At 42.7% G+C, this 23,557-nt stretch overlaps 1 protein-coding gene across 2 annotated transcripts in view; it reads left to right on the forward strand.

Annotated features, from left to right (window-relative positions):
* The first annotated feature begins 1,208 nt into the window (after nt 1–1,208).
* The window catches only part of SYNJ2 (synaptojanin 2), a 494,632-nt gene continuing 472,283 nt past the window's right edge, over nt 1,209–23,557 (forward strand). For both annotated transcript variants that reach the window (XM_069234571.1, XM_069234573.1), the window contains exon 1: nt 1,209–1,546. In XM_069234571.1, the coding sequence (XP_069090672.1) occupies nt 1,423–1,546 (124 nt within the window). In that variant the 5' untranslated portion in view covers nt 1,209–1,422. The remainder of the gene's footprint in view (nt 1,547–23,557) is intronic.

A 23,557-nucleotide genomic window follows, 5' to 3' on the forward strand; every position in this document is an offset into this window, starting at 1 on the left:
TGACATCATTGGCAGGGCTGAGGAGGGCATGGATAATTAAAAGTTCATATTTAGAAATTAGGTTTAAAAGTTAATGGTTAGAACCTATCAATTCCAATAAATGGTATTTAGTACAGTGATGTAATGTGCTAAAGTGAAACACTTCATTCAGCATGATTAAAAAAACACTTTTATGAATTTTAAAGAGCCTTTCTATTCTTATATGATGTTTGTTACATGATTGCTCGCCTTATATATCTTGGAGAAAAAAAACAGATCATAGGCTCTGGCTCGGCTCTCCCTTTTATTTTAATGACTTGCCCACCTCTAATAACTAGAATACAAGGAAGCCCTGCTGGTGCCAAAATTAAATGCCAATACATACATACCCGCTTCCTACTTGAGTTTTTATTTTATTATGCTTCTCGTCATACACGAGAACATTTATAGGAACAGTCTCAAATCGTGTACGTTTGACGTAACAATGAAATATAATAATAATATTATAATAAAGGCGTATATTATTTCAATCTGCAAAGTCGCCGAAATTACTGTAAGGTACAGCAATACATCCCACTGGCATTTGCAAAATATTTCCCTGAAATAGTTATAACGAGCTATTCCCGCTTCGTCACAAACTGAGTCAATAAGAAAGGCCGTTTAGGGTTAACAATGTCCCTGAAATAATTTTACAAACTTGGGTTGCCCTCGTAGCGTCATATGGATTCTTGGAGCAGCTGCTTGCAGCAGCGCGCGGCCGGAGTTGACTCCGCCTCATGCAGTCACCGGTGAGGAATGCTAGCGATCCGGTTGTGTTTGCTCTCTGCGTGGTTGGACTGAAGTTGGCGCGATATCTCTTTTCACAGTTGTCCTCTCCCTTTGTATATCGATGCCCGGCGCTTGCCCTTGGTTAGAACCAGCGGCCGGTTCATTATTTTATCCGAAAACAATGTGAACACACAGGCTCAACTACTAGCCACGAGCGGGCACCCTTTCCCTCCGCTGTAGAACGAGGCGCCGGCGTGTACAGACACTGCGCTGGAGAAAATGGATCATTATTTCCGAGTTTGGACTTTTTCCTTTTGGCTGTGGCTTCTTAAACTCCTTGTCTGGACCTGCTGGTTAACTGTACTCTGCGTGCACATCACCATTGGTACCACCGGGGGGCAGTAGACGACCATCCACTGCAGAGACCGGCCAAAGAAAGGGCGAGTGCTCGGGATCAGGAAAGGAGAGCTCCGAGAGTAGAATAAATCCGTAGAAAAAGCAAGAGGAGGAAGGCAGGGATCCCGCTGTCCCCTCCTCTCTGCCGCGGAAACGCCCAGGCGGGTGAAAGTATACAGGGCTGAGGGAGGAAAGCCCCGGTTCTCTTGTACAGCCACCTGGCGTCCAGGAGGAGGGGAGCCGCACACCTGAGCCCCTCGCCGGGGGCAGGCGGGAACGATGGCGCTGAGCAAGGGACTGAAGGTGTGGGTGAAGCCGGAGCCGGGCTGCTACAGCCTGCTTCTGGAGTCCCGCAGCCACCAGGACTGCCTGCTCTTCGAGTCCGGCACGTTGGCGCAGCTCAGTGAGTACATGCACATACAGAGTGCACACGCATCTCCACCGCGATAAGCCGGGTCTCTTGGGGCGGGGTGCTGTTTATGGGAAGTGTGGGATACAGAGGTTAGGGTTAGGTTTAGAGTCTGCTCTCCTCAAGTCAGGTCCCCATGTTCCCGGCGCTTTCTGTTAGAAATCATTAATGTGAGGTCAAGTGTGTCAGACTAACTGGTTCGTTTGAAGCAGCTGATGACTACAACTCCCAGAGTGCGTTGATTTGACAGCTGAAAGCCAGCGTTGCCTGCTGACGTGTAGTTAGGTGCTACGGCTTGTCATCCAGGTGCATGAGGGAGGACATGCCCATCTCAAACGGAGGCACCTTGAAGGAGTATAGTCTATGTAAACCGGGAATTGCGCATGTCATGCGAGTGTCATTCGTGGAGGTGGCGTGGGGTTGCCTTACAGGAGCACATACAGGGTAATGGCACACTAAGTCATATGCAGGGACGCATTCTGTGTTTGTAGGTCCGGGGCATGCGTTGGAGGAGCGGGTGCAAGTCACGTGCATGTCCTGCGGAGATATGTTCTGTGTGTTTAGACCGTACTTGACCCAGATGGCACAGGGGTCGTGCTTCTCAGCACTTATCTGAGCAGGACAGTGACAGTGGAAGCTGCTTCCTTCCCGGCGGTGGATGGCTGTGTGACCTCTCCCCCGCCCCGGTGGTGTTTCATTTTGTGGTTTTGTGACTGATTTCAAGTGGGGTGGGGTGACCGGACACACATTTTCTTGCGGACCTGATTTCGTTTTCATGGTGCTTTGACCCAGAAAATAGAGGGAAGAGTGGGAAATACAAACGAGAGAAAGAGAAATTTAGCAAAACAGTAACAAATGGAGAAAGGGATCAGCAAGCCTCGGCAATGCCAATAGGTCTGGCTTTTAGACAATGTTGTATGTAAATTTGATGCATTACAAACCAGACCTAAAAATCCACATAGGTTAATGACTGTCCTCACCCCCCGAACCTGTGTAGCTGCTAGAGAAAAACAGCCTAACTTATCTAGTTACCCAAGACACTTTAATAACATTCCAATGGTGTGTGTGTGCGCCCCTGAACGTTCAAGCTTAGGACGCTGGATAAATAAACGCCATGATCACAGCTGCTGTTTGACAACAATCATTTTTTTGGTGGAAGCATACAACCTCTGCCCAGTCAAAAGATGTACTCCTTTCTGCCAACATATGAGTGGAGGCAAAGCCCTTCTCTAGTGTGCTTACATAATTGGCAACAGCAAATCAAGCACCAATTAAAACGAACCTGTAAGAGGCATTGAAAATGTCAGGAAGTGTTGAATGACAAGGAAAGATGCATGAGGTGGAATTGAGACTATGTAGGGTTGGTATTTGGAAACTTCGGTATTTAATTATTTATGTATTGCTCAATGAATCACTGCTTAGGAGGCAATGCCTCCCCGTGAGCAGTCCGTGTTGCTCATAGATTACAAAACATATCACAGCAGAGAAAGTATGGATAAACAGACCATGGGGAGGACTGGGTCTATATAGGGCTGTTGGTGTAGCTTTAGTACACCTGGGGGAAAAAACAGGTCGTGTTACTTCACCGCTGTTTTATATGCAGAATACAGAAAGCTGCTTAACACCCAAGCTGCTATTGTCTAGCCCTCATCACATGTAGAAAACTCATCGTTGTAGCGCTTAGATTTGACTAATGGAGTATTTGAAACGTCTTTTGCACACCAGTGAAACTTGAGTTGATTATCACACAGGGATCTAGTGAATGAGAAGCCACTTACCTTTTGTCTGCAGAATAACGCGCCGGCAGGCACATCCAGCCTGAAAAGAATGCTAGTGTTTTCTATATATTGGCGTAACTCTGGTGTCAGCACTCCCAGTGTTAGCAGTTATAGTAACTAATGCAGAAACACTAATGGAATTTCGCTCAGTATCACACAGTTTGGCTCCAGAGACACTGGGATTACAGCTCGAGTTTCTTACACTCAGAAATTAAATAGGCCAAAAATTATACATAAACTAGACCAGACCACGATAACGAAACAAGCCCACATCTCCTCTCCCCTAGCAGGCCAACATACAGACTGAATAGAAGCCAGGGAGATGTGGGTGGTGTGCCAAGTGATCTGTGATGCCTGGTGCTATGCACCTCACATGCAGCCATCATATCTTCACACTGTGTGCGTGCAAAGTGAATTCTTGATTGTTAACATTCCATAGTTCCTGCAGTAGTTTTCAGTAACAGCATTGTCCTTTGTGCTGTTCAGACACCATTGTTGTATGTCTGATTTAATCAAGCGAATAGTTGGAAATTTCACAAGTGCGCACGGAGATATTGTTACTGGACTGCTGCCCCCCACAGCTGCACACTTGTGTTCCCCACTCTCAAAGAAACACGTGATGTGTATCTGCCAATAGCGAATCTCACTCAAACTCATCTGGGTCATATTCTGGACCCCAGGCCATAATCGAACCTTCTGGTTTTCCTTGAAGATCATCATAACTGCACTAATGTTGTAAATATTTATCAAGTGTACCTCTGATCGGAGATTTTCTGCACAAGTAAGAAAATTATTGACTCATACTTCACAATGCTTTAAGACTTAGTTGTCATTTTTCTGAATAGATCTAACACATGAATTCACCATATAATCTTAATTTGTGTGTGAAATCATTTCAAAAGAAAACACCTTGTTTCATGTATTGTTTGCACGCATGCCCCTTAGGTGATACAGTGCTCCCTGTGTTTCCTCGCCTCATCTCTTTCTCAAAAGCGAAAACATTTTATCCTTTGACTACATTTTCTGGTAACAGACTAAAGGTGTCTACTGGTACCTTACGGTCAACCTCTAGTAGCTCGCTGCCTACCCCCCAGGAGCTCCCACATCATTGCCTAGTCAGTGTTTGAAAAACTGCCGCTGTCCTTTGCAAAGGCAGCACTTTTAAATATTGTGTTCTGTGAGGCCTGGGAAGCTCATAATGCTAAGTGCCCTCTTCTGTAAATGTTGTTTCTCTTTTCTTTTTCTTCTTCTTTCTTTTTCTCCTTTCTATATCTACCCTCCCCCTCCTTGGATATTTCTCTCTCTTTTCTTTCTAGACTTTTTCCATTTTCATTCACTTTTTATCTCCTTTCTTATTCTTCCTATTTCTTCCCCTGCCTTCCTTTCTTTACTTCATTCTTTCTGCCTTGCCTTCTTCTTCTTTCTCTTTCATGCTATTGTTTTTCTTGCCCTACCTTTTTCTCTTCTCCTTTCATCCTCTATGATTCTCGTTTATCTTTATTTCCTATTTCAGTTTCATTCTACTTTCTTTTTCCTCTTTGCATATTAATTCCTTCTTTCTTTACTTTGTTTTCTTTTTCCTCACTTTTCATTCACTCCATTTTGTTTTGTACTTATTTTTTTCTGCTGTTTTCTTCTTTTTTCCTTGAACCCTTTCAGGCTTCTATTTTCCTTTATTTACCTTTTTTTCTCTTTTTATTATTTTTTGACCTTTATCTTTTTTTTTTCCTTCTTCTGCTGCTTTCTTTTTCTTCCTCTCTGTTTCTGCTTGTTTCGTTTTTCCAATTGCTTAATTTCTCTTTCCACATTCCTTTCTATATCTTGCATTTGTTATCTACTCTTTTTCCTTTTATTCCTTCCTTTTTTGCTCTCATCTTCCCTTTTGTGATACGAATAGTGCAACAATACTGTAATGCTCACTTCAGAACAACTGGGATATTCCAGTCACAGTGGTTAAGCTGTGTACCCTTTCAGAATCCTACCCCTTCAGACCACGCTCGCAAACTTGGCATCATCCTCGACATCCAACTCTCTCTGAAACGTCAAGTAAACTCGGTAGCCTCCTCCTGCTTCTGCATACTCCGGATGCTCAGCAGAACTTTTAAGTGGATCCCAATCAAAACTAGAAAAACAGTCAGGCACGCACTCATCACGAACCTCCTCGACTACAGCAACGCTCTCTACACTGGAATCCCCTCCCAACTACTCAAGACTGCATACCATTCAGAAGGCTGCAGCCAGACTCATCTTGGATCTTCTTAGATGCGCCAGCATCACCCCACACCTTACAGCCCTTCACTGGCTCCCGGTCCAGAAGAGGTCCCAATTCAAAATCCTCACTCTGGCCTTTAATGCCCAACACAGTCGGGGACCAACTTACATCAACCACAGACTGAAAATTCACACCCCTGAAAGACCGCTCCGCCTCCCTCTACCTCGCACACGTCCTCCCCATCCATCGAACCATAAGCGGTAGCCACTCCTTCTCCTATAATGCAGCCAAATCCTGAAACAGCCTACCCCTACACCTCAGGACAGCTCCCTCTCTAGGGATCTTCAGGAAACATCTCAGTACCTGGTTCTTCAACTGAGATTTCGGCTTCCCCAGAGCCCAGACACCCGTAAGGGTGATAGTGCAGCACTTTACAAATCTCTGATTGATTGATTATGTTGGGAAGCAGCTCAGGAAATCTTTCAGTGATCAAAAAAAGCTTGGATTAAAGAAAAGTTTGGAGACCTTTTGGTTTAGCCACTCAGGTTAAAGAGGAAATGAGTGAAGCAGTAATAAATATTGTTTATTAAAAAAGGGGAGTTGAAGGGGACAGAAATATCACTGCAGTATAAACAGGCCATTGACTATCAGCTAGTCTTTTGCCAAGTGCAAAGGAAAAATTAATACATCTTGCCAAATAACCAGAGAAGTGAAGAATTACACCTGTTTGAGTGAGGAAGCCTGGATCAGAGCTGAGAGCAGTCTGAAGTAACCAACATAAAGTTAGTACTGAAATTACCAATGTAAGATCCGGTTTCTGCTACTCTTTAGGGCTGATTGGTGTCTTAAAGTTGAAGACGTGGATCAGCGCCATTTTACCTCATTGGTCCGTAGGAAACGGTTGCTTGCCAAAGGTACTTTTAAAGGCATGTGCTGCTTTTGGCTGGGAATACAGCAGCATTTGATGACACATCGAAAATAAACAACATATTTCAATAACATACACAAAGCAACATAACTTAACAAATCACGAAGGACACAAGTTAAAATGTAATGCAGCATATCCCATTGCAATAATGCAGCACAAAAACAGAACCACAAAATACATCAGAACGCTTCACCACCACAACAAAATGCCACCCAACAAGTATGCAAAACCTTTCTTGTCACACATTACCACCCTCAGAAACCTGTGTTTATAATCCGGTGGTAAAAGCAGTTTGCACCAAGAACTACCTTGACTTTTCTCGAAGCACATGAAGTGTTTTGTGATTTGGCACCAGAACAAAGGCGCAATGCTTGAATGACTGGTTCTTTTTCGGTTCTTTTAATACGATTGTCAGACTAAACAGTTTGCGTGGGATGAACACCTCTAAAAGTTTGAACTCTTTGGCAGTGCACTATGTTACATAAGTTATACATCATGTAAGCGAGCAGTGTGAGGCTGTTTCACACCATAAAAATGTGGGTGCAGTGATAGAAGAGCACTTGCTGCTGAGATCACTGCCAAGGCAAACTTGCCCTTTTATCCTTTAAAAGAGGATAAACTTCGTACCATTGAGCTGGGTAGTAGGAACACGTTTTTATTTGGAAGCCAATGAAACTGCTGTATCAGGAACTGTATTAAACAAATTGTCATTCTTGATATTGTTTCAATTACACATTTAATGGGGACCACACGAGGCTGCTTTTGTGTATTTTCAGCTTAATAATTTGTTAGTTTATTGACCGTGTGGCTAGACAAGTGTGCGTATAAATTCATTGTTGTAACTTCCATTAGTAAAAATGTTTAACATTTGACCATGTTAACCAAAGCACCTGCAATTTCACTCCAGGCTGCCATTGCAGCGTGGTAACTATGTAGTACTAAAGTTAATACTCGGTTGAGACAACAAAACTTCCAAATTCTGCTCCTTAGAAAACAAGCACATGCGATGAGTCTCACATTTGCTCGAGTTACCTATTAGCATTGTAAACTTCTACCTGGACTTTCCTTGTCAAATAAATTGAAAATGAAAAGTAACACAGTTTCACATAAGCAAGCCGATTCAAAGCGCCACGGCATCAGCGTGAGGTAGCGCCCAAAGGGAAAAAGAAGTGCGCTCTCAGTCAAACTTATCAGTATAAGTGCAATTAGCTGTGTAACAGGGGCGATGTCCAAGGCTGTAATTAAACGGTTCCAAGGAGGGACAAATGTAAAGCATTTACCAATGAAAATAAAGGATTTTTGAAGGGTAAGCCCATGAACAAGTGATAGTGATGGGCAAGCAGTGGATGTGGTTAAAAGCCCAGATACATACCAACACGTCGGAGAAGCAGCGCTAATGCGCTGCTATGCTCGACCTAAAAATTACACTCAGGAGTCCAGGCGCACCCACTGTATAAAATGGCACCATCTGGTGGAGGGGTGTACTGGCTCAGGTGTTGGCCCATCCAGTTACGCTATCCCACAGCGTTTGTGTTTTGCTTTGCTTTTGCTGCCCTAAGTGCGCTGGGTATGCCCAGACGTGGGTCCCGGGCTCACTGTGCCACTGGATTCAAGCTAGCCTGGCTGATGAGGGGTGAAACCCCGAAACCGGTCCCAGGATGCTTGTTTTCGGTCCAGGGAGAACCTGGCCTGGCAGTTCGGGCTGGACTGTTCCCATGAGGAACAGGGTCAAGACTGATTTGCATATGGCTGGGTTCAAACTGGGGTGGCATGGTGAGCAAAATAATGGATGGATTAAACCCAGATCTGTGACTGGGGGTGAATGTTTGATTGGTTCCGCATTCCGTCCATCCAGTTACGCTATCCCACAGCGTTTGTGTTTTGCTCAGGTGTAAGTCACGCCAAAAGCTGTAATCACGATAACTCCGCGGCCAAAGGCGAGAGAGGGTGATGGTTGAAATGCTTCCGAGGTCATGCCACTCACACTCAGCCTATAAGAGGCACCTACGGGCTTGACTGCAAGGAAGAAATCCCAGTGTGCGTCTTAGGCTCAGAAGCGGAAGCTACAGGTACCCAAGGAGTTTAAAAGAAGGTTAACCAGCATTTCCAGGCCACGCCCAAACACTGGCTGCAGGGCAGGTTTGCAAGTGGCGGATCACAGGGTGTGTAGGCTCGCAAGCTGGCGCAGTCTTTTGTTCTCTTTGGCACACATATAACCACATTGTGAAGCAGTGATGTCTCGAGTCAGTCCATCACGTGGGTCTCCAGTCATTTGGGCCCTGACTTTACTCTTTTCTCAGAAAGAGTAGCCCCTCCCTTCCACAGAGTCATACTCTGAGTCGTCCGAGTAGGCAGTTGGCCCTTGGATTAGCCGCTTTTATTGTGGAGACTGCAACAGAGTTCTGTTCCTGGCATGCCCTCTTCTCCAACAGGCGCTGAAGAGCTTCATTCCAATGTCCACAAGGAGCACAACGTACTGGTTCTAGAGGGTAATACCTCTCTTAAATTATGAGTGTTGGAAAGGGTAGACTGGGTCAGAAAGTGTTCATTCCTTTCTTAAAATCAGTTATTCATTGAAAGTCTTATCTAAAGAAGCTTTGTAACCTTGTTGTCCTAATGATGCATCTTTGTGACCTCTAATACTTACCTTTATTCCTGGCCAGAATCAGCTACCCCTTTTCAGTTTCTCTTCAGCGGTAACTAAAAAGAAGCACTGGTAAAGCCATACATCTGGCCTTTGGTATCCTAAAATATGGTCGAGCTATTGGCTTTTTACAATGCTTGAGGAAACTAAGGTAGATACCATGGAATAGTTTTCTGTGGTTGAATCTCCTGAGAGGGTCTCCACATTTAGAATCAATACATCAGCCATAATGAAATGATAATGGATTGACAAAGTATGCCCTAAACCATGGGTACTAACATTTTCCCAGGGGCCAGAAAGTTTGGTCTGTGACGCGCCTGGCGGCCCCATTGATGCCAGGGCTGTGGCGGTCAAGTGGGGTGGCTGGGGGAATTGGGGGCAAGGTAGGTGTAGGAGAAGCAAATGATATACATCTAGTGGCTGAAATAAACAATGGAAAACCAGAAAACCTGGAATGAATTCCAGCTTACCCATTTTTCCAAACTGTGTGATCCTAGGCAATTGATTAGTCTCACTTCACTACTTTTTCTGCATTATCACATTTAAGATGACCTCGAAATACATGATTCATGGTGTGCGCTGCACAAAACCTGCTTCTATGTTTGATTTAATAAACTATAATGTTGTTAATGTATGATAGGAACCCAGGCCACCCATAAAGTGCACATACCAAGTGACTGGCCTCTTCAATTTACTATTGGTTGTGTTCTCAGGATAAGGGAAATAATTAATGTTTCAAAATAAATTGTACTAAGGCAAAAAGGTTCTGCATGTTAACTAAAAACACTTTTTAATTTTGAAGAGACTGTCTTAGTTTTACACTTGTGCTGCAAGATGTCTTTAAAAATGAAGACGTTTCTAAAGTTAAGTGCAGGAGTCCCTAGTTACTTCTTTTCTTTAACACCAATTAAGTTTGAAATAAATGATTGTGTGTGTATTTAATATTTTTGTTGTTAGTGCAGAATCGAGCAAACAGCTGCCAGTGCTCCTGTTGCCAAATGGGCCGCATGTAAAGGTCAGAGGGGCCGCATGAGGCCCGCGGGCCGTACTTTGAGTATCCATGCCCTAAACCATTGGCAAACCATCACATGTACTTGTGTTTATGAAAGCATGGGAACTATCTTTCAATAGTTTTGGCATACCTAAACATCCATTCAGTTTTCTAAGTGTAAGTTGATTAGTACATTTAAAAGCAAGGCATCAGCAATCCTGGAGTGGTAGTCCAATTGTAAAGAATTGGTCAACCGTTCAAAGATGGCCTCCCTTTCCAGCTGTGCCTGTTCAGGACATTGCATACTGCAGGTAGCAGTAGGGCAGTAACTGGCCCTTTAGCAGTGTTTGGGGAGCTACTACACCCTCGCCAAATGCAAACAAAAACAAATATGCCAGGTTAAAAAAGCATTTTCAAATCCAAAAACAAGGTAAAAAAACGAAAGAAGCACTTCGAGCAGAGGAAACAAGCAGCCCAGCAGTAGTTTGTGGGGAGATGGTGGATCCTTGTAAAAAAAAAAAAAAAACATTGAAAAAGCCAAAGGAAAACAAAGTAATTGAACCGTCTACTTTTAGTTGTGTTTTTTTGTGATTTTTATTTATTTTTTGGGTGGGGGGTGGTACGTGATCTACAAAATCACCAGCATTCCTGACTGAGTCGAGTGCACCAAACTCATACCAGTTGTATTGAGTAACCGATATTACCATTTGTCTTTAGACGCTACCATTCATGCACCCAACACTTTTCACATTAAAAATGACTCTGAAATCCTTCTACTTTTTGCTCAAATATGTTTACCAAAGATTGTATGAAGATCTCGCTAAAAGGACAGGAATGCATTACTTTCTTCATGGTAAAATGCAACTTGCAAGGCTGTTAAATGAAAATGAGATGTTTGCATAGCTCACTCCCTTTTCAATACCTGTTGGTTCCAGATGGCACTTACGTCACATTTATCCGAAAGTAAATCTGCATATGTCCTGTAATTGTACTGCTTTTAGAAAGTGGGCACTGAGCAGGTGTTCGTAGGTTGTCATATCAAGTTTGTCTGCTCCCCAGAAGGGTTGAGCAGTAAAGGAAAAGGCATCACCAGATAGCGTGCAAGCTGGTACGTAGCTCAGTTGTAACCGTAGGAATGCCAGCAGCATCCCTCCAATTTAACAAAAATTAATACATCTACTCTCCACTTTGAAGAACACCTGGTTTGTCATTAACAGCTCCTTTTGGATGCAACAGTGGTGCTCAACAGCAATGAATATAGCTCGACCTAGAAAACTTCAGAAGGGTGCTTTGAAATAAGTTCACCATGTAAGCAAGACTTACCGAGCACCATAGCAACTTCTTCTACAATTCCTCCATGAACAGAGGATGTTGCATAAAAGCATTGCGTGCATGTGAAAGATCACTTTACCAGCTACTCTGGCTCCTCCCAGTGCAATATCTTTACACTCTCCGCTAGCTCTAGTGAAGGAATGATGTATCTCTAAAACCTTGTGCTTAATAAACCAGAGACTGAGATACTGAGGAACATGTTCTCCACCAGTGTGCCCTATCACAATCTCAGATCAGCCAAGGCCAGTCTTGCTTCTGTCTCTCGAATAAGGAAGACCACTCCAAGAGGCAGATCCTTTCAATTTGTAACCGCACTCAGTGGAATAAACTATAGACGTCTCTCCACACCATACTGTCCTATCTATTCTTATTGAGCATCTGAAGCTCATCTTTTCGCTCTATAATCTTCTTTTCTATCATTAGCCCTGTGAGTTAATACAAAGTACCAGGACACCACGTGTGGAGCAGCAGTTTGTGCTCAACAAAACTGAATCCATAACCTATTTTCAATATGGGAGGTTAGAATGCACTTCTAGCTACACACGCCTGGTTGCTTTACTATTTTTCAGTAAGAGTAACCTCATTGATTTTGTCGGAAGCCATAATCTAACTTCATTCACATCAGGATAGATATTCCAACAAAATTCTCTTTAATATAGCTCCTTAAAGTTGTGAACTAAAATTTCATACACAACAGTGTATAGTCGTGATCCAACTAAGTGCCCCCCAATGAGCAGGAAGCAACACTTCTAGTGCTCTCGTCTTGCGATGCATAGAATCAAGGGGTCCGGGAGCATGCTGGCAAGCAAGGAGATGTGACTTAAACGCCAGTGCTGCCAGCATTGGAAATAAAGAAACAGGTTCCGGTCTCTACGTCAGCTCAACATCCTATGATTCTGGGCAAATCCCTTAATCTCCCCGTGCCTTAAATAAATAAAAAAATGACCTTGTGTACTGTAATCTGGTGCTTAGGTAAAGCACTGTAATGCCTCTGGGCCAACTTTGCACTTTATGAAAGTGAATAAAGATGCTGCTTTGCTGTTGTGTTGATGACTAATTAAGTATGCTGTTGGTGTTGCATTAAAAGAGGTGCTTTCTGAAGCCTTCCAGTAGTATGCAGAGAGCTTCTCTGTAGAGTGCCAAATACATGCTGTGCACACAAGCGGTGTAAATGCAGGCTGCAGAATGTGGGTATGACTCCACAATAGTGTTATGTGGACAAGCAATCTACAGACGAATGCAAGCCTTGAAAAAGTACTTCCTTGGGTCAAAACATATGTCAGCCGTGTATAGAGTATGCCATTAAGGACATTAGGTTTGCATCACCTGTGTTGATGGATTGAAATTAGATTTTTAGCTTGATGTTAAAAAAAAAAAAAAAAAAAAAAAAAAAAACTTTTTACAATTAGCCTTACTGAAGATGCAGCAAAGCGCCACATTTTGATTTGCCATTTTTTGGCACCTGTACATTTCAAAGCCAAAGTAACCAGGAGCTCATTGGCATTACCCCACGTGTTCTCTTTCCATCTGTGTTTCCCAAAGATCAGCCCCTAAGTATTTTTCACATTAAATTCCAAACATGTATTGTTATTTTAGCTTATTAAAGGGCAGCCACCTAATGATTTGTCTCTGAAGCATGATCAGCATAGTGTCTATCAGAATGATTTAATCACTATAACACATACATAGTAGGAATAGATATGCACCAATTACTACCACAGTGACACTTTCATTGTTCACCAGAAACCACCGTATTTCATTAGACTGTATTTTAATATATTCCTCTTTTATTTTCATTGTCCGTTCTCCCATTGTTCATATTGCCGGCAGTTCAATGCCACGTAAAATAAAGTAAATTATATTACCTATCTCCTGCGTCATAACCCCCCTCAAAGGTTTTAGCCCTATTTACCTTAAAACGGGTGCAACCATCACCTTCATTCCCCTGCTACATTTCATGCCGCTCAGCTCGGCGTCTCGGTGAATCTCTGTTTCACCAGCGTTAAATTGCTCTTTGACCTATCACGTGGTTGCCAAGGTAACCACATGTATTACATTCATCCTTCTGTGTACAGGACGTAAGGAGTCTCTAGGATGACGACCATTGTTAAATGGAGAATCTAAACATAATTTGCATAGGCCCCCCCCAGAACATTCTATATTTTCGATAGTTCAATCTTACTGCTATTGAAACGCAAACGCGGGTTTATATTTAAACCCTTTGATACTTAAAACCAACTTGGTTTATAACATTAACTAGGGTTCTGTATTACAAGACTTCCTCTAATATCACAGATTATATAGGCATGACACAGGTAATAGTGTTTAACCCTTACCTCATGCGAATTTACAAAAGTATGTTACAGTACCAGATCGTGTCATATTGGGTGGATGTGGCAAAATGAGTCCAAATTTGGGGTCTGACATACCACATGACAAACTCCCTCATTAATGTCTAATCAACAACCACATCTCATTGAGGCCATTCAGGCCGTTCCGTGCCGTACCATATCTTTCAACCATTCTTGCTTCCATTCTTTACTTGAACCACTAGCCCAATATGTAGACACATTCTTGAAACCATTGGTGGTGAAAGAAAACCCAGGTATTTGTACAAGAGACTACAGATAAGATTAATAAATTAGAGGGTACAAGCTTCAATTAACAGACACAATTGTTAGTGACATTGGACATTGAAGCCCTATATACCAGTATTCCACAAGATGAAGCTATAGAAGTGATTAGACGAACTTTGGATTCTGGGCCCCTTCCCCTCAAAGTCCCTACAGAGTTCATAGTGTCCTTGGCAACTTTAAGTTTGAAAAGCAACTATTTTGCTTATCGCAATGATCTTTACCTCCAAATAAAAAGGCTAGAATGTTTGAGTGTGATTATGACATAAGAGATATGTTAGACAATATATAAAAAACTATGTTGCACCCTGCTTGTTCGTCTAGCATTGCAGCTGCCTAAGAAAAGACGTCTCACCCTGCGAGGTTTAATCCGAAGCCAAAAAATGTGAAAGCTGGAAATGGCTTTCGTAGAGAAGCGTATACCTCGACCTCCCAGATCATGACCAGGGTCAATTAGAACATAAAAAATTCATAAGGTCAGTGCTATTGGGTTTTGAGCAGTATATGAGAGAAAGGAGGTGTGGATTGGATCACATAATTTACTTTATTTTATGTGGCATTAGACTCCAGGCAATAGACATCACTGGTTGTATGTGCTATACAATAGTACCTTTAATTATTTTTTATTTGTGCATGAAGGCTCACATAGGGATAAACATAGCAATAACCTCACAGGGTGCTCGAAATTGAATATATGTACAGATATGTATTGGTGAACAGGGTGGCAGATGACCCTGGTGGGATTGTCACCTATTGATTAGAGAAATACACATGAGTGTAATTTTATATCTAGGTATCCATGTCTTCCTATGTCCTGAAGAGGCTTTGAAGTAATAAAGGCCGAAATGCGTCGACAGAAAGTGTGGAGGAGAATTGGAAATTTGTGAATTTAATAAAAGTAGTGATGAGACCATGTAAATGAATCGCAATGGTGTAATTGTCAACTGTTGTGGATATCTTATTCTACTACTTCAAAGGAGAGGACTGTTTTTTTGAACTATAAATGGCAGCTCGTTTGGAACAATTGGGAAGCATAATACCCTGAACCTTTGTTTATTGTGTCGTTAGTGATAAGTGATGTACATAGATGTGTCTTGTTTTGTTAAGTGATCTGATGTTGCGCCGAATAGAGATGAGGCACTAGGTGTACATAAAAATTGTTATATGAACAATGGGAGAATGGATAATGGAAATAAAAGAGGAAAATATTAAAATACAGTGTAATGAAATATGATGGTTTCCGGTGAACAATTAAAGTGTCACTGTGGTAGTAATTGGTGAATATCTATCCCTGCTATGTATTTGTTATTTTGATGATTTGATATTCAGTCTAGATATAGTAGAGTTATAAGGACTGGCCCCTTTTTTTGGTATCAGAATGATCTCGGCAGCAGATGTAACCAGAAGCCTGGCACAGTGAGTAAAAGGCTCGTCCTCAATCAAAGGAAGTGATCCGGAGGTCACAAGTTCAGATTTCCAGCAAGGCAGGCTCAGTCTTCCATCTTTCTGAGGTTGTTGAATTAAGTACCATAAACTGGGTAATAATAACAACTGTTATTTACAGCATTTAGAAACTGCAGTAATACGTATGAAACACTATATAAGAAGAATCCATTATTATCAATGGCTTAGGAGGGATTTGACATCTATGACTGCCCCAAGACAACCAGGTAATGTGGAAAATAATTCTGAGTTCTAGAGAAATTGATTTTCTGTGCATAACTGTCAGTTCCATACCTCGCAGCAACGTAAAAAATAAATAAATCATAATTATGCATGACTGAGAGTGCATTGTCACCACTTAGGAGCCTGGTTAGTGAGTGTACTATGCATTTTTACCTTTGAGTGCAAATGTTCATTGCATACAGCTGAAACAAAAAATACTTTTCTTATTACCTATTTGAATCTGAAAAAGCACTTTGCTGAGAGTCTAAAACGATCACCTATTTGCACCAAAATCTTACCCAGAACCGACTTTGAATAGATACACATTTGTACCAGGTGTAAGCAGGATCTTACTTTTCTACCTATACCGACAATGTGAGCCAGTCCTGTTTTTCTTCACCTTTCAGGCATGGTGGTAAATATTTGAATAGTCTGCAGTGTGTTCCCGCTCTTCCTTTTTACAATCCCTACTGAAAGCAGATTATTACAATGTGCTTTTGCACCAGTACCTTTTGCATTAAGAGAAAACTCGTATTAGAGAAAGAAGGTTTAAAAGCGTGAAATGCTGTTGATGCACGGCGCCAGGTTTCTTGTACGAAGAGTGTTTATAAGCTTTGCGATATGTGTAGAAGCTTCAAGGTCTGCCATTTTTGTGGTCTCCCTACAGACAGCTGCCAGGGAGCCAATACTTGCTCAAGATTGGATGGCTTCCGTGGCAGTCTCAGTCGCCTTGCTGTTCTTCGTTGCTTTCTTCTCTTTCCGCGTTTGACCTGCCCACAGGAGCTTTTTTGGTTTTGCCATCCGTAGATACGTCATTTCTTCTACTCTGAATGCAGCACTGCATCGTAGAAGACGGAGACACTTTTCAAAACCAGTTCGCTGCGTTTCAGTGCCACATAATGGTTACTAAAAAAAAATTGCAGCATAAATGTGGAATTACAACATCGATCTTGACAGACTTTGAGGACAACTATTAACCCGCATTCACAATGCCAACTGGTCACAGTTTTATGTAAATGTAAGCAAGTCTGATTGGCATCGCCAGCAGTTGTTAGGTCTAGGTTTTGAAACAGCAGTTGCTAACAAAATACATGGAGTGGGTTTTGGATCTACCCTGGCCAACTATTTACTTTCTTCAATCATCCTCTTTCAGTCATTGGCTGCGACTTTTGCCAATCGCCTCTTGGTTCAGCCCAGCGGAGTACACATCCTTCACTTAATGCTGTTGGCTGCCTGGGATTATCCTTCCTCCTCCCATCAAGTGTTACATTGAAGTTCATGGGGGGTACTTTACAAGTGTAGTCCACTCTGTCGGCTCCTGTCTCCATCTTGTGTTCCTCACTGTAATGTGGCAGCACTGCATGTGGTAGAACATTAAACCCAAACCTATGGACTTTGTCAAAGCATTTTTTTCCATTTTATACCCATGGTACTCAAATATAGCTTGTGGGATTCATTAACCGGTTATTCTGAATTGTGTTTCTGCACTCCAAATTACTCCTTCCAACTGTGTAAGAAAGCTTCAGGCTTCTTCAGGCCTTTTCTGTTAGACAGTAGTTAATTGTTGCCAAAGGGTATTTTACATTCAGCCCTTTACCTTGTCTACTTCTGTTGTTTTCGACCACAAGGTGACAGCAGCCATAGTCTAGGATGATTGGCATTTGATCCACCTATGATTTGATTTATAAATGCCATCTTTAACCTTCCTTCCATTTTCCAGGCTTTGGCCCATATTGAGGCATCTACTAATTATCCCTTTTAGTGAGTTCATTTTATGGACCAATAGCTGATCGGATACATTTGATGAATAAAATATCAGCAGACCTGACTGCTCGTGAGAGTTACTATCATTTGGAAGATGTGGAATAAGATAATACAATTTTAATGTAGCCTTAGGAATGAATGTGTCTCCAAACTGGGAAAGGATCTGGCTGCTTGTTAGCCTTATCTTTTGAGACATTGGGAATAGATGAGGTCCTGCTTATCAGAATTGCTCCACTGAAGATAGTCAGTAGCGTAACAATAGCCCCCAAAGCCCCACTGTGCGGGAAGCCCCTGACCTCCAGAGGGCCCCTTCAGGCACAGGGCCCTGGCTGAATGCTCCTGACTGGGTCCGGAGCATGGGGGGCCCCCATATAGTCCCTCCATGTATTTTGCAGTGGGCCCCCTCAAGTTTTGGTACGCCACTGACGATAGACAGTTCCAAGGTGGGGTGACCAGGCATCCTGGATTTGCTGGGGCAGCCCTGGTGTCTCACCATCTGCCCCAGCACATTTCAGTAAGTTTAGCACCAGTCTCTCTTTTCAAACCAGGTTAATTGAATAGAAACAAGCACTTGCAATGCAATGCGTCCCGCATTTGCTTCAATTAGAGCTATTGGCATTGTAAGATGATAGCTGGACCTTTCTTGCCACATAAATTAGTCAACCCTACCTCTTAATTTGGCCTTTACCTGCCACATAAGTCCAGTGACCTTGCATATAACCAAAGCACTTCCATTTACCTTCTTTCTCCTATCTGCAGCAAAAAAATGAAAATATTGCCATTTAGCATCCTAATTTAAAATCTGCCATGCTAATTCCAATAGAATACCACTTTCTCCACCCCACTGTCTGAGTTTCTGGCTGGCTAACAAAATTCCCCAAAAAACAGACACAAGACAGCCACGGAGGAGTAACAAGAGAAATAAACTAGAAGGGTCACCCAAACATATTAAGAGTGTTCAAACAGTCATAGTGTAATAAGGATGTTAAGTTGGCCTGAATCATGGTCATAACTGAAATAAGGAGAGATTCATAAAACATGTACAGTTATCATGTAAACCCAATAAAAATCTTTAGCAGAAATAAGGTGAGAGCTAAAAGCAAAATTGAAATGACTCTGATTACGTATCAGTGTGAACAATGTGACGAGCACTCCAATACCGCTGATCAAGTTTGCGCTGCATGAAACTTCAAAGCACAATGGCCGCCATGGAGTGCAAAGGGGAGAGAGACAAAAGAAAAAAGTATTTCGCCCACACTAAAGTATATCAGCAATCATGCAATAATCCATGTAACAGGGTCAGTCTGCAAGGCATAACAAAACAGCCTTAAGGCGGGACAAACATAAAGAAGTTACCACTGACATCAATAGATTTTGAAAGACAAGCCCAGGAACAAATGAAAGTGATGGGCTTGAGGTGGGCAAGGTTAAAGCCCACAGAATAGATGACAGCAGGAAAAGCAGCCCTTGCGCGCTGCTATACTCAACCTAAATAGCACATTTTCATGTGTTCCAGTGCAGAATTATGTAGCGTCCCCTAACCGCAATTTAGTTCAAATGGATGATACTGTGTGTAAAAGTTGCATTTAGTTTCCTTTAGTGCCTCAGTGTTTTGCATGTCATATGATAACTAGTTTTGTGCTCCCCATTCGAAGCAAAATTGTAAATATATTTCAGTTTGTTTTAAAGATCTGGTCACCCTAAACAAAGAGCAAGGAAGGGCTAATAAATACATGTAGGCAATTCAACAAAGCACTTATGAGTACTATAGGAGTAATCATTTATGTACATCATTTAATCATTAAATTGCCAATGTTCACCGAAACGTTAAACTCTGTAGTAGTAAAAGTGCACAAGGGCTCAATTTCTTCCAGTTGTATATTTTTGTTAACATATGAGATCTTTTGGGGACAATTTCACAAGGCTTTTAAAATGTTGTGGAGGAGTACTGCATGACGCCTCTTTTAGGTACTTGTACAAGCCTTTCTGGATTGACCACAATGGTAACTAGACTCCATCATTCTCCGGCTCACCAGAGGAACTCTTTATGTTGATTCAGACGGATATGAATTTCCTGAAAAAGGTTGGTACTAATGGGTTCATGTTACAAGTATTCCTGTTTCCTTGTTATAGTTGAATAGGATGCAGAAGTCACGTTAAGCATATGTGGCGCTGGGATTGGCAGAAAGCAGCCCACGGTAATGAGCATCATACAACAAGCCACAGTATATATATGCTTTTCGGAGTCTGTCCACTTGAGCCAGTATGCAACCAGCCATGGTGTATGCAGTGAGGAGTCATCACAAAAGTGTCAGGGGCAAACACTCATACAATTTGGTATTATACATCTAGGTGTTACTCTGAAACACATACATCCAGCCCCAGCTTGACGTTCTGACGAGCCAGAGAGGAACAGCAAAGAAACCCTTTAGAATAGGCTTTATACAACCAAACTAAAGGTTCTGAAGACTTACTCTGAGAGCTGCAATGAATAGCCCATACGAATGGGTATTAATACAGCCAGACACAATATCTTTAAATAGTTTGTCAAGGGATAGCAGAGGTGCAACCCAGGTTCTGGTCAGACAACCCTACCGTGGATCCACCAATGAGCGGTGATGGTGTGACTCAAGGAAATGAATGTTGCTGATCCAGTTTGACGGCCATTATTGTTAACCTCTTGCAGTTAACTATTTCCTGCTTGTCTATATTGTTAGACCTGCTTGAGAGTTTTTATTGTTTATCATCCTGCCAGTATTGCTCTGAGGGACTGGATAGTTGGCATTGTTGCCGCAGCTAGCGAAAAATATATATGTGTAATTTGCATCTCATTTAACATACATACGTAGCAGAGAAGTCTCCGCCCTTAGACCTGTGCTAAAATCTTGTTCACTCCCAGGCCCCATATTTGGAGTCAACGTGGATAATGTTTTACCGCAATGCAATACTTGTGGGAAATTTTTAGTTTGGGGACTTGCGCATGGCTGAGGATTTTATTTACTGAAATAGCGCTTCATTCTCCGATGCCTTTGATTTCCGTTCCCTGGTAAAGCTGATGAAGAACATGCCCATCATATTTGTATGGATTCGTGAATAGTGCGCTACCTGACTGCACGGTGCATTGGAGGCACTACACAGGTTCGGGAATGCTTCCGCGCTGGCGGCTTTAGGTTCAGCTGCGGTGTGTTCGACAATGTAATTACACCTTGCTTAGGCATTCTCAGCTGTGTCCGTGTTTACATCTTCCTGTCGTTTAATTTTAAAGGCATGCTGCAGGCCTCTGGGCGCCATTCACTTCTAACCGTCTGGCATGCGTAATTCAGCACGAGTCGCGCCAGCATACTTGCCTCGAAGGTCATTGTAATGCCTGCTGGTAAGGTATTCTGCAGGCCTGATTACGATACACGGGACCTGTGGCAATGCGTATGTGACAGCAGCTGTTGCGCAAGGAACACAAATACTACGACTGAGGCTTGTGTACAGAACGTTTTTTTGCTAAAAATGCTCCCAAAAGTTTGTGATTGTTTGCGCAGTTTCACTATTCCATTATATAGTGTTTCATGCCTTTGTCGGGGTCCCGAAGTGCGTTCAGTGTATTTGTGGCACGTTACTCCGTACATTTTGGACCATGAGTGATGGATAATTTAGTGGAATGAGAGGTGGACTTTCAGGCTCTACTCAATTCAGATAGAAACAAATGCCACTGCAGGCATCTTCTTGCTCAATGACACGGGATAATGTGAAGAGCCTGAATTCATCTTAATAAATAAGTCCTGCTGCACTTGCCACTGTATCTACAGCTCACACAGTTGGAAGATAAGGTACCAGCGGTTTGCCTAGGTTTACCCAGTATAGACAAGTGCGGAAGACTGGGAGGGGGTGCGGCTCTCCAGGTTTATGGTTAACAGTTTGCCCTCACAACAGCCTGGGGTGCTACCCTTGCGATAGCAATGAGCGAAAAGCCCGGGATCACTGCTGTGCAAAGCAATAGAGTGACATATCTCTGCAGTCTGAGGGCTGCTGGTCAGGACGGAGGATGACTGGAAAAGAGAGAGAAAGGGTGGGGACATTACAAAGAGGCGCAGACAGAGAGGCACTAAAGGAGGTGTAAATAAGAAATAGATAGTGGGTTGCACTGCTGGCGTCTCTCCCAGTACAGCTCCCCGAGTCTGTCGCAGGTGAGCGGGACATTAAGCGGCATAGGTGCGATTCGGTGTCTGTGGAGTGCATGAGGGGTCTACCACGCTCCCTCATTAGGCTTACCTGTAAGTGTCCGGCTCGTCCGTGCAACCTCCCACGCTACTATTCTTCTCCCTGGGACGGCAGGGGAGCCCTGGACTGGAGATGCCATCGGCGTCCCCAAGTTTCTGAGGAATTTTGGTTCCCAGAATACCTGCAGCAGGTAGTTCTATAGCCCCAATCCAAGATGGCCACACTGTTTTATAAACTTGCCTGAGAGTTCCCATTCAACATAGAGGCATCATGCTTCTTGATATAATTTCTTGTTTGCAAGGTATATAAAGGAAATAGTCCTTTCTTCCTTGCATCACAGTGATTCCACAGTGCTGTAGGTGTGTTTTAGCACTACCGAAACCTTTCCAGGAGTTTTCTTCAGTGGAGCCGTTTCTGCTTTCCCTTCGGAGAAATTCAGTCCACTCTTTCTTTGTTGTCCTGCTTCTGCAGTCGTAATGTCATCCAGGAGGGTTTTTCCCTTGGGACTTTTCCCGTGCTTGGGGCTCCTTCCTGAAGGCACTATCTGATTAGGTGCAACCCAGTGTCGGAATTACCCCTACTTCTGGCAGACAAGGACAGCCAAAACCTGGGACTTCCAATCTATCCGTCATCAGAAGCCTCTTGTCTGGTGTCATTCCCTTGACATGGAGAGGAACAGCAGGATGTAGTAACAGAAACAGGTAAGGGCATAGGTGCGGAGAGTTGGATAGTGGAGGGACAGACAGGAAGGAAGAAGCAGGGATGAAGGGAGAGTTTTGGAGCCTATCAGTTCCAAATCAGGTGTGGGTAGCTGCTCATTTCGGTATTTCTTAGCATTCTGGTACAGGGAGGTTGCGAAAGATGACCCGTGTAGAAGTAAGTAGGGAGAGGAAAATCAAAAAGAGTAAAATGGCAAATGCAGAGTGTGAAGGAGAGAGAAACTTAAGGATGGAGAAAGTGTGGAAGAGGGGTATGTGACAAAAGGCAGAAAGGGGATGAGGAAGAGATTGAAAGAGAGGAGGGTGGAGTGAGAGACACATTTTTTTAATTCCATTACCCCTCACTATTAACAAACCTTCTTATTCATGTTTCTATGTACACCCAACCTCAAAAGTACTTATCTTCTCCCACTGTAAACTATTGGATCCCCCAGTCTGCCTTAAGTACCAATGTAGAATTACCAGCATCTACTCACTTCACAATTTGCCAGTAGCTGTACTCAATTGCTACGGTTAAAATCACCCCCCTCCCATCACTTGTCCTTTAGTATAGCTCTAGCTACCCAGTATCAATCTCTTCCACCAAAGCCTGTGCATTCCACACCCCAAGTAAAACATTCCAGTGCCAACCTCCATGACTCCCAAGTCCTCCATAACCAGACTCCCTGTATCCTCATCTATACAGGTAATAGCTTCAGTGCATCACTTTCCATTTAGCCCTTTCTTAGTATTCATTATTATATTCTGCAACTATCCCTTCTCCATTATTTATATATATATATATATATATATATATATATATATACACACACAGGTGTGGAATTGGTATAGCCCGACTCCCAGGACATATTATTTGGAGTCAAGGACAAAAATATTTCATGTTTATTTTGTCCTTGGGACAAGTAGACCCAAACTCCCCTGTAGCACAACCCCTTTGGCTGCCAGTTTACAGTACCAGATTATGGATCAGGGAAGGACACTGTTTGCAGTTAGAGTAATATTTATGCCCATATGTTAATGCAGTTTGAACTTGTTTATATGGTTCATTAATGCAGAGCCTTTATTATTGTGATGAGCCCTCTAAGGAAATGTTGTAAGCTTGGACTGCACTGATAGTCCCAGTATAA

This window comes from Pleurodeles waltl, chromosome 5, assembly GCF_031143425.1.
Source record: "Pleurodeles waltl isolate 20211129_DDA chromosome 5, aPleWal1.hap1.20221129, whole genome shotgun sequence".
In the NCBI taxonomy this organism is placed as follows: Eukaryota; Metazoa; Chordata; class Amphibia; order Caudata; family Salamandridae; genus Pleurodeles; species Pleurodeles waltl.